This window comes from Sinocyclocheilus rhinocerous, unplaced genomic scaffold (assembly GCF_001515625.1).
Source record: "Sinocyclocheilus rhinocerous isolate Xijiao unplaced genomic scaffold, SAMN03320098_v1.1 scaffold142, whole genome shotgun sequence".
Classification (NCBI taxonomy): Eukaryota; Metazoa; Chordata; class Actinopteri; order Cypriniformes; family Cyprinidae; genus Sinocyclocheilus; species Sinocyclocheilus rhinocerous.
The window spans coordinates 255,171-269,314 of NW_015644380.1; the positions used below are offsets into that span (position 1 = coordinate 255,171).

At 34.3% G+C, this 14,144-nt stretch overlaps 1 protein-coding gene across 1 annotated transcript in view; it reads left to right on the plus strand.

Moving 5' to 3' along the window:
- The first annotated feature begins 7,519 nt into the window (after positions 1–7,519).
- Positions 7,520–14,144, plus strand: part of LOC107758288 (thiamin pyrophosphokinase 1-like) — a 62,298-nt gene continuing 55,673 nt past the window's right edge. Inside the window, exons 1-2 of the mRNA XM_016575994.1 lie at positions 7,520–7,565; positions 12,398–12,468. Coding sequence (XP_016431480.1) covers positions 12,429–12,468 — 40 coding nt within the window. The 5' untranslated portion in view covers positions 7,520–7,565; positions 12,398–12,428. The remainder of the gene's footprint in view (positions 7,566–12,397; positions 12,469–14,144) is intronic.

Consider the following 14,144-nt stretch of genomic DNA (forward strand, 5'->3'; position numbering starts at 1 on the left):
ATTTTATATCATAATATTTCCTTATTACTTTCAGATTATTTATATAGTTTGATCACCCAAGGGTCTGGATAAGCATTTATGACCTGAAAGGAGTTTTAAAATATATGGCTGATGTGCTAGTTTTTATCTTGCTTTTGTTAAGCATATAAGCTAAACATTCAGCTGTATTTATACTTACTCATGACTCAAAACAATGAAAATTCTGTTGGGCTATTGTAGACATTTTATGTGGTAATTCATCATGTTGTGCAAAATACAATATGAAAAATGCATTTCGTGAGTCACTGAGGTTCTGAAGATGAGAAAGTCATTTCAGTTTACACATTCCCTGTGTGTTGGATACAGCCAAATATTAAACATGCTGAAACAATTAAGGTTTTATAAAACACATTCTGTTTGCAAATGCATAGGGGTTTATTTTTTCATATTTTTATCTTGAATTCTCCATGAGCATCCAATCGTAATGTTGTTTACTTTGCTCTAATGCATTGAGCATCCTTAACTTTTGCACCCTAGAACTTTAGTGTTTCTGTAGTTACATTTTATAAAGAAGAAAAAGATTCATAGAAACAAAAAGTGACAAAATATGAAGGAGAAATTACTTCAGTTGCTTTTTAAATATAAAATATCACAGTGTGACACAATGACATGAGAGAATGTTACTGTTCTTTGCTCCAGCAGCCTCCAACAACACACCTAGTCATCTTCGCTCTTTAAAAACATGGAGATTTCAGCATATTGAACTCAGCCAGTCGTCCTGTTTAACATTCTGTTCTCAAACTGAGCCGAGCATATGTAGCTTAACTTGACCTGCCAACACAGATCCTATGGTTGAGGGAACACAGGACCTGCTACTAGTCAAAATTATTGTTAGGCTCCTCTCAGCATTCTGATATAGAAGATGTAGACAAGCCGTAGAATTTTTAGATATGAAAAGTATATTGAAATAGGTGTCTGTTTTGTCTCATCATAATACTTAATATCTGAGATAGAATGTCAAGGAAATTAAATGTGAAGTATAGTCCCTGATTTTTCAATACATTTAAATTAATGTCTTTGTTAATGCTATCAGTTGTATTAGCCTCATAAATGCTGCATAAGTTGAGCCTTATTTGACAGCAGACTGAATGACCTTCATATCATCTGAGTTAACGTTGTCCAGTGACCCTTCATTGCTCATTGTCAGAATGAAAATATTTTCCTAGAAAGTAATGGAGCTTCATGTATTACGTATAAATGTCTTAACTACCCTTCCTACCATTTCTTTTTCATTTACATGTACCTATTGTTCCTTTCAAATGGCAAATCTTATTAATGGACTCAAGCCATGAAGCATGACTCCTCAGGTAATTGTTTAACATCCAAATGCTAATTTCATATCTTTAATGCACAAACGAGTCAGAAATGTGAACAAATAGTCTATGAGCTAGTCAGATATCATTTAAAAACTACATGAAATCATGTATTTATGCGTTTACTTTCTTAACAAATCAATGCCATTGATCTGTATCCGACTTGTTATTGCATATTATTCTTCCAAAGTGTAGATGAGTTTATTTGTTCATCGGAGCAGATTTTGATCAATTTAGCATTACATTTCATGATTAAAAACATCACAATAATCCACAAGTAATCTACTGTACATTACTCTAGTCCATCAATGAATGTCTTGTGAAGTGAAAAAATGTGTGATTGTATAAATACATCAGTCCATCATTAAAACATTTTATCAAACCATTAATTAATTTAAGAAATATAAAAAGTTGGCTTTCACAATAATCAAAATGTAATAACTTTCTCTGCTTCTACAACTAATTCTGAAGTAACCAAAACTGTGAAGGCAAGGAAAAACGAACCAATAATATCACAAAAAAGTAACCAAATTTACAGAACAAATCAATCCAATCCTGCCTATATTATTTCTTATTAGTTTTCTGTATATTCTAATATACTGTCACCTTTAAAAATGCAACTTTACAGAAGTTAATTGTATTGTGAATGCATTTTTAAATGCGTTTTTTAACTTTCGTGTTCTGTTTGGAATTTTAGAGGTCATTTTAATAGCTTTAAAATAACATTAAAGCCTTTGAAACTTCATGTCTTTTCTCAATCTTATAGAAGTGATTATAAACAAAATGTCAACTTAATAACATGCTTCAACTGTCCTCCATGAAATGTTGAATTATTTATTTATGTTTAGAGTCTCAGTGACCCCAGATATAATGCATGAATGAACATGCCTGATGGATTCGAAACATAAAAACCATAGTGAATCTCAAGGGTCAAAAGCCATAGGTGGAGATAGTGTGGACTATTACTAATACTACTGCTGATAGTGATGATGATGATGATGATGATGATTTTTTAAGGGATCAGTTAATTGTTATGTTGCCATTTAGTTAAATATCTGCACTGTAGCACAATGCACAGAATGTTAAAAAAGCACTTCATAGTCTTCACAGAATATGTTTGAAGCATTGCCATTGTATGAGACTGTCTCTGCTGTGACATGAAATAGATTTTGATTATCACAAATATGCCATAAAATGCGATTGAAAAAAATGTCAGGTCTACTTATTGCAGTAGCGAACAATCTGAGAGTTCAGTGTTTCATCTACATATACTTTCAGTCTCCTCAGATACTTCAATCTGTGTGTTTTCCGATTCAGTAATATCAGTTACTCACAGGCAGGATCCATTAAAACATGTCTGATACAGAATCACTGTGGCAGTCTAAGAGGCACTATAAGCGTTATTGACTGGCTGAGAGCTCGCGGTTGTGAAAATTGCACTGTATGGTTCTCAGACTTCCTCACATTTATGTTAATGTTTATGAGTTTGTATTTTTAAGATTTGCTAAATATAAATAAAAATAAAAAAGATGATCAGCATTTTGGTTTCTCTGGGCAAAGTTCTGAACCAATTCAGCCTCCAGAGCACAATGGTTTGTGGGCAGTATCAGCCATTAGTGTGTGCACGGATCCATACTTCAAAAATCTACCAGAAATAGCACACCATCCAGGGATTTTTGGCATACTCTTTTCAACATACTATGCTTTGAATGAATAATATGTACATTGGGATGCAAGGACAATCACTTGTTTTTATTCCTGAATGAATCAGTGTTTTTACCAAATCGGTTGACTAAATGATTCAGTTATTCTCTAGATGAAGATGGTTGTTTTGTTCCTGAATGAATCAGTGGCTGTGGCTGAAATTGTATAATCCCTAAGTAGGTACTTCTTTTCACAACCACTAAAAAGTATGCTCTATATATATGCATGTGTGTAGTATGAATGTACTACATCCATGATGTTGTCATTGTCATGTGACCTACCAGCATAAGTTGCATTTCTTCCCTGCCATTCACAGATCCTCTCCTGTGGCCTCTTGGGATACTAAAGTGTCCATCGGATGCACTCTACAGAATCTCACCAGAAGTAGTCAGTCCTCCTTTTCGCCAGCTGATTTATTATGAATACTAAGAATTCGCACATAGTACTCTTTTCACATACTTTTCGCCTATAGGGAAGTATTCGATTTCAGATGCAGCTAGTATTTTGAATGAATCAGTTTACTAAATTATTCAGTTAATGAATATTTTTAACAAATCGGTTGACTAAATGTTTCTGTGATTCACTTATAAATAATGTTGTTGCATCTGAATACGCCTATGCTTCCTTACTATGTAGTAGGCGAAAAACAGTATGTGAAAAGAGTATGTCTGAATTAACAGTAAATAAATAATAATTACTATTCAAAAGATGTACATACTCAGAGAATGAGTTTTCAGCAGCCAGTCACTTGAGTCGTTCCTGATTAAAACAATGATTTTCATGAATCTGTTGACTAAATGGTTCAGTGATTCACACATAAAGACAGTCATTTCATTCCTGAATGAATTGGTTGATTCAATAATTTACTTATAAAAGCAGTAACTTGCTGGCTTAATGATGTGGTAGATGCTGCATGTCCTTTGAGATTAATTGTAACTGAATATTACATAAGAATACATTATAAGATCAAAATGTAAAAACAAATATAATGTCTGAGGTCTGCTCTGCTTTAAAGCACAAGAGAGAGTAGATATTGAATGTGTGAGCATAAGTGAGAAAGTGAAAGAAACACTTTTTTTGTTTTAAACATATCGTTCTTACATTTGTTTTTCACACCTAAAAATCAAATAATTTCACATCGCTCTCTCTACACTTTGCCACAAAGTTGTTCCTCTTAACACAATTTTTCCTTGTACATTTGATTTACCCCCATGAATAATCTCTCACATTTTGCATTGCTGTAAAAGTTTAATATTGTTTGTCTGGCAAAACTTTTATCTCAATTTTTTTTTTCGGAAGGCAGAGGTTAACCTTGGCTAACAGAGCCTTAAGTGCTGTTATGAATAATTAATCAAACGCGTAAGAGCTTGACTCACATGGTTTTAGTTTATTTTCTGGTCATATATTGCTGATATGCACAATAATTCATTATTGACTTTTGAATAAATTAGGATAGTAATGCTAAACAAACAGTTAATTCTAAACCCAGAAAAACTTTAATCATATCCTGGTATCATTATACTTTTACAGGATGGTAATGTGATACACCATTGCATCTTATAGACCTTGCATGCACACATCTGAGAGACAGATAAAAAGATCTTTTCTGAATCAGCTCAGCTTGTTCAGTAATTTATTCACAGTTCCTGTAACACAGTTCAGTAAATGAAATGCTTTTATCATTTTTTTCCCCTAGCTGGGTATGGGCAAGATTTCCCCCTCCCATTTAATCAATATTGACTACAGATATTGTCATATCATTAACATTAATAATATGATATTATGTATTGCATTGTTACCTTAAATATGCACTTTATACATCAAGTGGAAGTGAAAGAAATGATCACTACTAAGTAGAAAAGAAGTTCATTTCTAGTTAGTTGAAACTGAAATGAAGTGGTAAGTCTCAAATTGTTTCAGAAATTAAAACCAAATCTAACATAAAACAAAGCCAACCTGAGTAAACAGAAAAAAAAAAATGTTTGAAGCAAAAAAGTTATCTACCAACTGGGCGTGTGTCAAAAAGTATTTGCCCATGTAGTCACTAATTCCCAAATCTATGAAACTGCATTTATGTGTATTAACCTCCTAAATTAGGAATTTATTGAGGCAAAAAAAGTGTAGTTAACTCTACCGCATGGTGTGGCCATATGGCAACATGGTCTTTGTGTTCATTTCCTTGCCACTGTCTCTTTAAGAGAACATTCTCGTTTTTTTTGTTGGAAAGAGAAGACCTTAGTTTAGCCAATGATGTGCTTTGAGTAAGTCACATGACATGCAGTTTTTTTCTTGAGAACTGGTCTTTAAACTAAAGTGTGACCAATTTTTTTAACGATTTCATAAAAACACATTATAATAAACACGTAAACACGTTTTGAAGTATACTGAAATAGCATTTTTGTGTAAAACATAGTCCAGTCAACTTTGTTTTATGTACAACTTCGAAAAAAGCTTGTGTAAATCCTAGTTACCACTGGATGTCAATCCCGTGGCAAAAACAGTGAAACAAATAGAGACATAATTAGCGTAGCTGCTGTTCCAACCAAGCAAAATTGATTTGTTTAACCCAAACTAAAGAATAATAATGTGCATTTGATCAGATATAACTGCAGAACAAGATTATGAGATGCATTATTTGAATGCTTGGCCAAAGAGATGTGTCTTTAATCTAGGTTTAGGAATTCACCTGTTTTGTTTGTTTGTTTGTTTCAAAAAATCTCATCAAACAAATCATTTTCTGTGTTTTAAACACGTAATTGAATCGCACGTTTTAAGCTAATTTAAAATGTTTATTTATTAAATGAACCTCATGCAAAAATTGTGAAAGCCACAAGAAATATCTAGGGGTTTTTTTTCATTTGATGCTGACAAAGTCATGCTTTCATCTTCATTGTAATTAGCTTTATCTGGAAGGCATTGCCCGGAAGAACCAATGGCAAATTGAGGCCAGGTGTTGAAGATAAAGGATTTGATGTTATCGCCCATCAAAACAAAATTCAAATACATGGTACATGCAACACAGAATGACATGGGCAGATTCACGCTCAGAGTTCAGATAAGTAAACAGACAAAAAACAACCACATTTCATCTCCCAATGACTAGTGCAGTTGATTGAATATTGCCATATAGTTTCCAGAAGCTACTGCTAGAAAAGTTAGAAGGGCATGTCAATGATATAGCACTTTTATAATTGTTCCAAAAGTGAGAAATGAACTTGAATGTTCCGGTTTCTCAATTAAGCATCAGAGACACACATACAAAAAAAACAAAAAAAACTCCTCCTCCTATTGGACTTCTGCGACTCTAATAATCTGGATATGTTTATCTGTTTCTTGCCAGGCAGGATGTATCAATGTGTACTAAATGGCAGCCGACTCTGAGGATACAAGCTTGTGCTTTTCTTACAGTCTTGTCTCAGGAAATCGGCCTTATCAGTCTTGCCCAAGCTGCTATACAGCAGAATAATTTTACAGCTGGCTGAGAAAGCCTTGGCGACCCTGGATCGTGTGCTGTGCAGGCAAAATTTAACCTTGGTGTCCCTTATCAAATTAGAACTGCCTTTTGTTTACCACCGGCTGACAGAAAGCTATATTTGTGACAGGCTTTTTTTGTGAGGCCAAGTGCAGCATAGACGCTGATGGATAATTTATGATTTATGTATATGTGGCCACTATTTGTACGGCACCATTTGTACAGCGCTGACATAAAACCAGGCTCTAGAGACCATGAGCATATGTTTGATAAATAAAGTATGTTGTATTAAAGGTATGAGCACTGTGTGGAGGTCATGTCATACATTTAAAATGTAACTATGATGCTGGTGATTTTTTTTTACCACTGACAGATCAACAGATCATTCTGATAGTGTACAGACATATACTGTATCAGTCTTGTATCAGTTGCCTTGGACGTTATGTGAGTATTCAGAAATTAATATTCTGAAATATTTGCCATTTGAATGCTGTGATTGACTAAACTGAATTGAGTATTGACTTTTAAGTATTAAATATCAAACAACTGTGATTCTTTTTTTAAGGTTCTCAGTTTATATCAGATTAATCAATCAAAATATCAATATAGTAATAAGAAATAAAAAAACAACATAGTAAAAATAAAGTGAGAATCTTCAAAGCAGTTTATTTTTTTATTTTTTATTTTTTTATTTACCATTTTATTTATATACCATTTTTTATATATTTATTTAGTTATTTAACTAAGTACTTCTACTTATTTATCTACTTATTTATTTATGTATTTAGTCATTTATGTTCTTGTTTATTTATGTATAGATAGATAGATAGATAGATAGATAGACAGATGTCTTACCTGTTGATTTATTTCTCTCTCGTTCTCTCTCTCATCGCATGTGCAGGTGAACAGTCCACCTCTAGATGTCGCTGTGAGAAACGTCACACAATTTTCTGGAGCTCAAGCGCGTGTCTTCGGCACTCGTTGATTGTAGCTACAAATATGGACTGGACACATGCTGCTGGAGACCCATTCACAGAGTGAGTAGACTAGAAATACGGGCTGTGTCTGACTACCTAGACAGCGGTTTTGGGGATTATATGCTCATTCGATGCCCAAAACATTTTCTACACAAACGTTGAACACGAATACTGTACGTTGCCTAAAAATGCTGTCTAGGTAGTCACTAACTAGGTTTTGTGACTCAGCCAACTGTCAAGCGTTCAGTAATGCCGAGTTCACACTGCACGATATTAGCCCGATTTTTCACTCGCGGTGGGTTCGCTGTACAGTAGCTTTATTTTGACCGCAAGTTTTAGTTAGCTTAACATAACTTTTATGAACGAATTATTTCTCCTTGTCCATCTGTGTAGTCTTTGTGATGGAATCATTTCTTTATAATATCTCTAGAAATTTACTTTGAGAGACTAGTGTGTGAAAGTTTATGAAGCTGCTAAAGATTTGAATGAAATCGGAGATTTACTGCTGATCACAGAACCGTGCTTCACTGAAAGCTACGCATGACAATCGCAGCTTCTGTCGAATCGCGATCTCGATTCCATTTCGATTTATCGTGCAGCCCTAATTCAGACTTAGATCAGCTGTGAACTCGATCAGCTGATTCATTCGCTAATTTCCGTCAATCAAAATGTATCCAATCTGATTTCAGATTTTGAAAGTTCTGTTTATATGAACCCTAAATGATGCAATGTGGTTCACATATTCATTCACATGTATTCTGCTGCGAAAGTCACCGTGATAAAATGAAAGCTGACATATGTCAGAAGAGCTTTATTAGCAAAAAATTAGAAAATATTCAGTCTGACACTTTTGTTTGTGACACAATTTTCAGTTTGTGACACGTAAAATAAACACATTCATAAGATGTAAAACTTATATAAACGTACTTATTACAGCACTTGCATATGCGCAAACTATTTATGAATCCGATTCAAGCATTTACATGCTTAATTTTTTCCTGTTGTTTGGACCATTTCAGATCTACACCACCCTTTTCAATCTGATAGGAATTTTATTTGGATTGAGCTAAATCGAACTGACTGAGGTGTTTATATGATGGCTTTTCAGTCTGAGTAAGCCATAAATCTATCTGATTATTTGGGTGCATGTAAACTATTATTAATAAAACTTAAATTCTTCCCACAAAACTATTAAATGGCTTCAGAAAAAGTTTAATAAAATGCACAAGTAATGTAGACCAGTTCTATGGTGTATTCATGAGGCTTTTGCATCTGATTTTGAAGCTGGAAAGCTCCGGCCCCATTCAATTGCATTGTAGTTGCATAAAAAAAAAAAAAGTGAAAAATTACCATGATTCTTCAGATCATCTCTTTTTGCGTTCCACTGAAGAAATGAAGTCATACGGGTTTAAAACAGCATGAGGGTAAACAAATAATGACAAAATAATACAATAAATATTAAGAAGTTTACATTTTTAGGTGCACTGCTCCTTTAAAGGAATAGTTCACCTCAAAACGAAAATTTGTTGAAAAATTACTCACCCTCAGGCCATCCATAATTTGTTTCTTCATCAGAAAACAGATTTGGAGAAATGTATCATTACATCACATGCTTGCCAGTGGATGCAAATCTTTTTCCGATGAGGAAACAAATTCTTGGATGGCTTGAGGGTAAGTAAATTTTCAGCAAAATTTTATTTTTGGGTGAACTATTCCTTTAAGGCCCACCTGCTTGAGTTTGTGAGTTTCTGGTGCAATCTCTTTTTGACAGCACTCTACTTTCATCAATAGTGTTGTGGGTGTCAGGTTGGATTAGACCCTTTTAGTTGCGATGTTGATCCAGTTTAGCAGAGTGTTAGGGATACACCTCTCTACCTGCATTGATCTGTTGCTCTCAGCAGGATTGATCCAAGTAATGACATTTTGCATTGTCTGTTGAGTAAATAATTGTATATTTATCTTGCATATAAAGCTCAAAGTGCTGTCCTCTCAACCACTGCTGTCATAAACAGAGGATAATATATCTGCTTCAGAACAAGATACAACAGTCAATGCAATTCTTTTTTTTCTGATCTTAAAGCTTGAAGCTTTTTAGTTTGTGATTTAAATGACATGTTTGTCAAAACTTTAGTGAAAAATAATTATATTTTAGTATGTTTTCGAACATTCATGTTAATTGCAATTAAATGAAAATGTATTAGGCTATAGTTAAAATTTTTATTAAATGCAATTAGCTGAATTTTAGAGTGCTTTTTTAACTGACTTAAATACCTTTTTTATATGTTATTTCATAACTTCTGTTGTCTTTGAAGTATGGTTAAAGAGTCCTGACAAATGTACCTTGATGGTAAACGAAAATATACTTTAATGTAATTTCTATTGAAACTTAGTCATACAGTGGGTACGGAAAGTATTCAGACCCCCTTAAATTTTTCACTCTTTGTTATATTGCAGCCATTTGCTAAAATCATTATTTATTTCAGTTTTTCTTTTTTAATAAATCTGCAAAAATGTCAACAATTCTGTGTTTTTCTGTCAATATGGGGTGCTGTGTGTACATTAATGAGGAAAAAAAATTAACTTAAATGATTTTAGCAAATGGCTGCAATATAACAAAGAGTGAAAAATTTAAGGGGGTCTGAATCTATTCCGTACCCACTGTATATTAAAATATATTTCTAATTACACATTTATAATAATGAAGTTGTAATTTAGTACATTTAAAATATATTAACTTTACATTCAAACTTTAATATCGAAGAGCATATTACAGTTACAATTTTAATATTTTAATAAGTAACACTGAATTAAACTTAATTTTGAAGTTAAAAGACTGAAATAGCATTTTCTTGTAGAGACTAGCGGATATTATTTTTGAATCATTGAATCATTCACTCAAGAGATTCGTTCAAAAATACTGAATTATTCAATAACAAAACACCACTACTACAGTGTGTTGAGACCAAGCAGCATCCTCCCGCTCTCTCTCGTGAAGCCAACAAGGAAGTGACTTAAACTGTAATTCATCAACTGGCCGCTAGAGGCTGGCTGCAAAAGGGAGTCAATCCCATAGACTCCCCATGTTAAAATGCCCAACTTTACAGCAGAAAAAAACATGTTTACAGCCTGGTTCAAAAAATGATTTTGGTCTATATAGCTAATTTAGCCCTTCATGACAACTGTGAGGGGGGGTGAATTTTTTTATAACTCACCCGTTTAAATTATATTAAGCCTTAAAATTCTGCATAATTAAGGGCGTGGCCACTTGAGTGACAGGTGGATTGCCGCTGCTGTCACCACCGTCGAGCTAGGTAGGCGTGGCTTCAGCAACCTGCTCCCGCCTCTTTGCCCATTTTCGATTATCCGGGAGTGACGCGCGGTGACGCGCTGCCAAGATGGCGACGGCCGCCTCCGCCCACTTTTGAGCTTCAAAAACGCTCTTCTGAACTCTACGCGTGACGTCACGGACACTACGTCCATGTTTTTATACAGTCTATGATTGAGACGTGCAGCGGTTGAGCCTGTTTTGTACTCTTTTCGTTGACGAAGAAAAAATACAAAAGTACCTGCTAATACTTTGTCTAAAATTTACGTTGCCCAGTATTAACTTTTGTTTATTGAACTGTTGTATAAAAGCAACATCACACTCGCAAATGTGTTGTCACCATAGACTGTAAAAAAAAGATGGACGACACGTCTCCTATTCCTTCCACTATAGAAAAGTGAAGCCAAAGCATCTCAGTATGGCCGCTGCCATCTTGAGTAAATGACGTCATTTAGAGCCAGAGTCTACACAGTAGAGATTTGTTTGGAGCCAGAGTCTGCGCAGTAGTGTCGTGAGGTGGAGCCGCGGTACCAAACTCCCGCCCAAACTCCCACAGACCCAATCAACCATAATGACACGCCCCGTTTTTATAGCATCAAATTACTAGCTAAAATCAAACTTATCACAAAAACGAACAATTGAACATATATCAGCGTGATAACAACTTCCTTAAATGACCAAAACCATCTTTCGGAAAATTGTATTGGAAGCGTAATTTATTTTTTTATTTTGACTCAAGTCCCATTCGTTTACATGGAGAGGGCAGGGTTTATGACCTGTACTGCAGCCAGCCACCAGGGGGCGATAAAAGAGCTCGCAGCTTCACTTTTCAGGACGTGTGAGGCACACCTGGTTGTCACGATCACCAGCTGGAGTCCACTAGAGGGCACTCCATTCCAGACTTCTGCCACTCTATCTAGGACTTCATTCCCCATTGTATACCGGTTCTCCTGTGTCTTGGTTCTTGGTCTTGTTATTCTGCCTGTTTACTGGATTACTCTGTTTGCCTCAGCCCCTTATTCAGTTGTTGTTTTGGATTGCCTGTTTGTGTATGACCTTTGCCTGCCTTTGGATTACGTTTGTGCATTACCCCTTCAATAAACCACTGCATTTGGATCCTCTACCTTCATGTTACCGTGCAGTTCATGGCAGTGACTATTGTATTTTCTTTTTTTAAATGGGAGCCTGGGAGGTTCTTGGGATGAATAAACTGAATAAGAGTAAGACTGGAGACCTTAAGGTAAGCTAGTAATCTATTACAGGGGCAAAACAAATAAGTAATATAAGTTAGTGTTCACAGGACAAAGAGTTACATGTAGACAAGACGGTGAGTGATCTGATCCTCTTAATAGCTGAACATTTCTTCCATTTCTGTGATTTTTATCGTGTATTTTAAACACTTTAAATGGTCTATTGTGTTTTAGTTTTCAGCATGGCTCTATCTGTCATAATGGAAAGCTGTTGTTTTGATTAGAACTTCTAATTTGTCAGATATTCACTCTACAGAAACAGTAGTTTTTTGTGGTCTTTTAATATTGTATATGTTTTTCTTTGTTTTCTTCTACAGTTGATGAATCCAGCTTATTATAAACACGATCATGGATGAATTCGCTCCATTAGATTGCTTTTTGCCTTCAGGTATTTATTCATTTTAAACTCATTTAAAAGTCTGAATGTATTTATTCTTGCCCATGCATGCATTTACACTTTGTCCCGAAGAACATAAACATAGTTAAGAAATATATCATAGTTCAATGCAGTTACACTTCAAATGCTTTAAATTGGCCACTTTGCATGCTTACAGTTATTATAGTGTGCTATGTCTTATACCTTCTAACTGAATTGTAATGCAAGTCTTTTATTTTCAGTGTTTAATTCACTATGGCTAAGAATAAGATTTTCAAAGAAAAGAAATGGTCTCCTATGTCCATCATTTCTGTATTTTTTATGCATCTCCACGGTGTTTATTCAGGTGTTTGTAATCATTTACTCGGTTTGCACAGATGAGACTACACCAACATGGGCATTTAGATGATGCCAAATATTTTATCACACAATGTGGGTTTCTGGGTGCGTGTTTATTAGATCTCTACATATAGTACTGGTTCTATTAATATATTAACTTAAAACTTTGCTTTTTACTTAAGCAAAAAAAAAAGGAACTATTAAAACCAGCCAGATTAATACGCTACATTGTTTCAAAGGTCAGGCAATGCTGGCTCTGGTTGTTTAGTTTTTTTTTTTTAGGTTTTTTTTAACAGGATGGTAGAAGCAATTTGGCAATTAGCTAATGAGCCCAGTCAAGTTGACTTTCTTCAGAGATGGATAACCCCATGCAATAACTGGACAAAAAAAAACCTGTTTCTAAGAATCCGAGAGCAGTCTACAGCAAAATAATTGATGTGCTCTGAAGGAACTTTTTTGACTCAAAATTATCCCTCTCTGGGAAGGTGCTCCATAAGTACATGACCAGAAACTAAGTAATCAGACTTTAATGATTGGCCAAGAATTGCAGTCATGCTTTCAATGTGTCTGAGACCGCCTGTGGTCATTATAGTAATGAATGCATTCTCAATGACTAACATCAACTTTTGTCCTGGTGTTAACTTCCCTGCAAATTTTCACCGGTAAGGTGGTAAAGAAGGTTCATGGGCAAACCACTAAATGGCTGTACCTTTTTTGTGCTGTATTTTACTGCAAAAACCTGTCTTATTCTGTTTAACCAGACATAAAAAGCTTTATGAATTCTTTAAGAATTCTTAATGCTTTCTTTTGAAGCCATCCAATAACTTCTGGAAATATAAAGAGCAGTTCCAGATGTAGACTGCAGTGCAGTATTGTTTTAATTTATATACTATTATAGTATTTGTCTTTTTAACATTTATTACATATATATATATATTTATATATATATATATATATATACATACACATACATATATATGAAGCTTCTGTCACAAAGATGAATTCCTTGTGCGTGTAAACATATTTGGCAGTGAATCTCATTCTGATTAATATTTTGAAGTTTAAGTTTTAGGATTTTTTTTTAAATGTGATTTGTCATTTGTTTTTAAATTAATAATAATCGATACTAATAGTTAATTTAATTTTTTAATGATTGTATTTATTTTTTATTATACGTATTTAAATTTTAGATTAGTTATTTTCTGTGTTTGTTTGTTTTTTTAAGTTGAACTATTTTATTTAATAGTTCCCTTTCAGTCGGTCACTACGAGTCACGTCGTGACCGACGAATTGGGATATCGCTTCGATAGACCAATCTACTTCGAGTGTAAACTAAACGAGCCAATGCA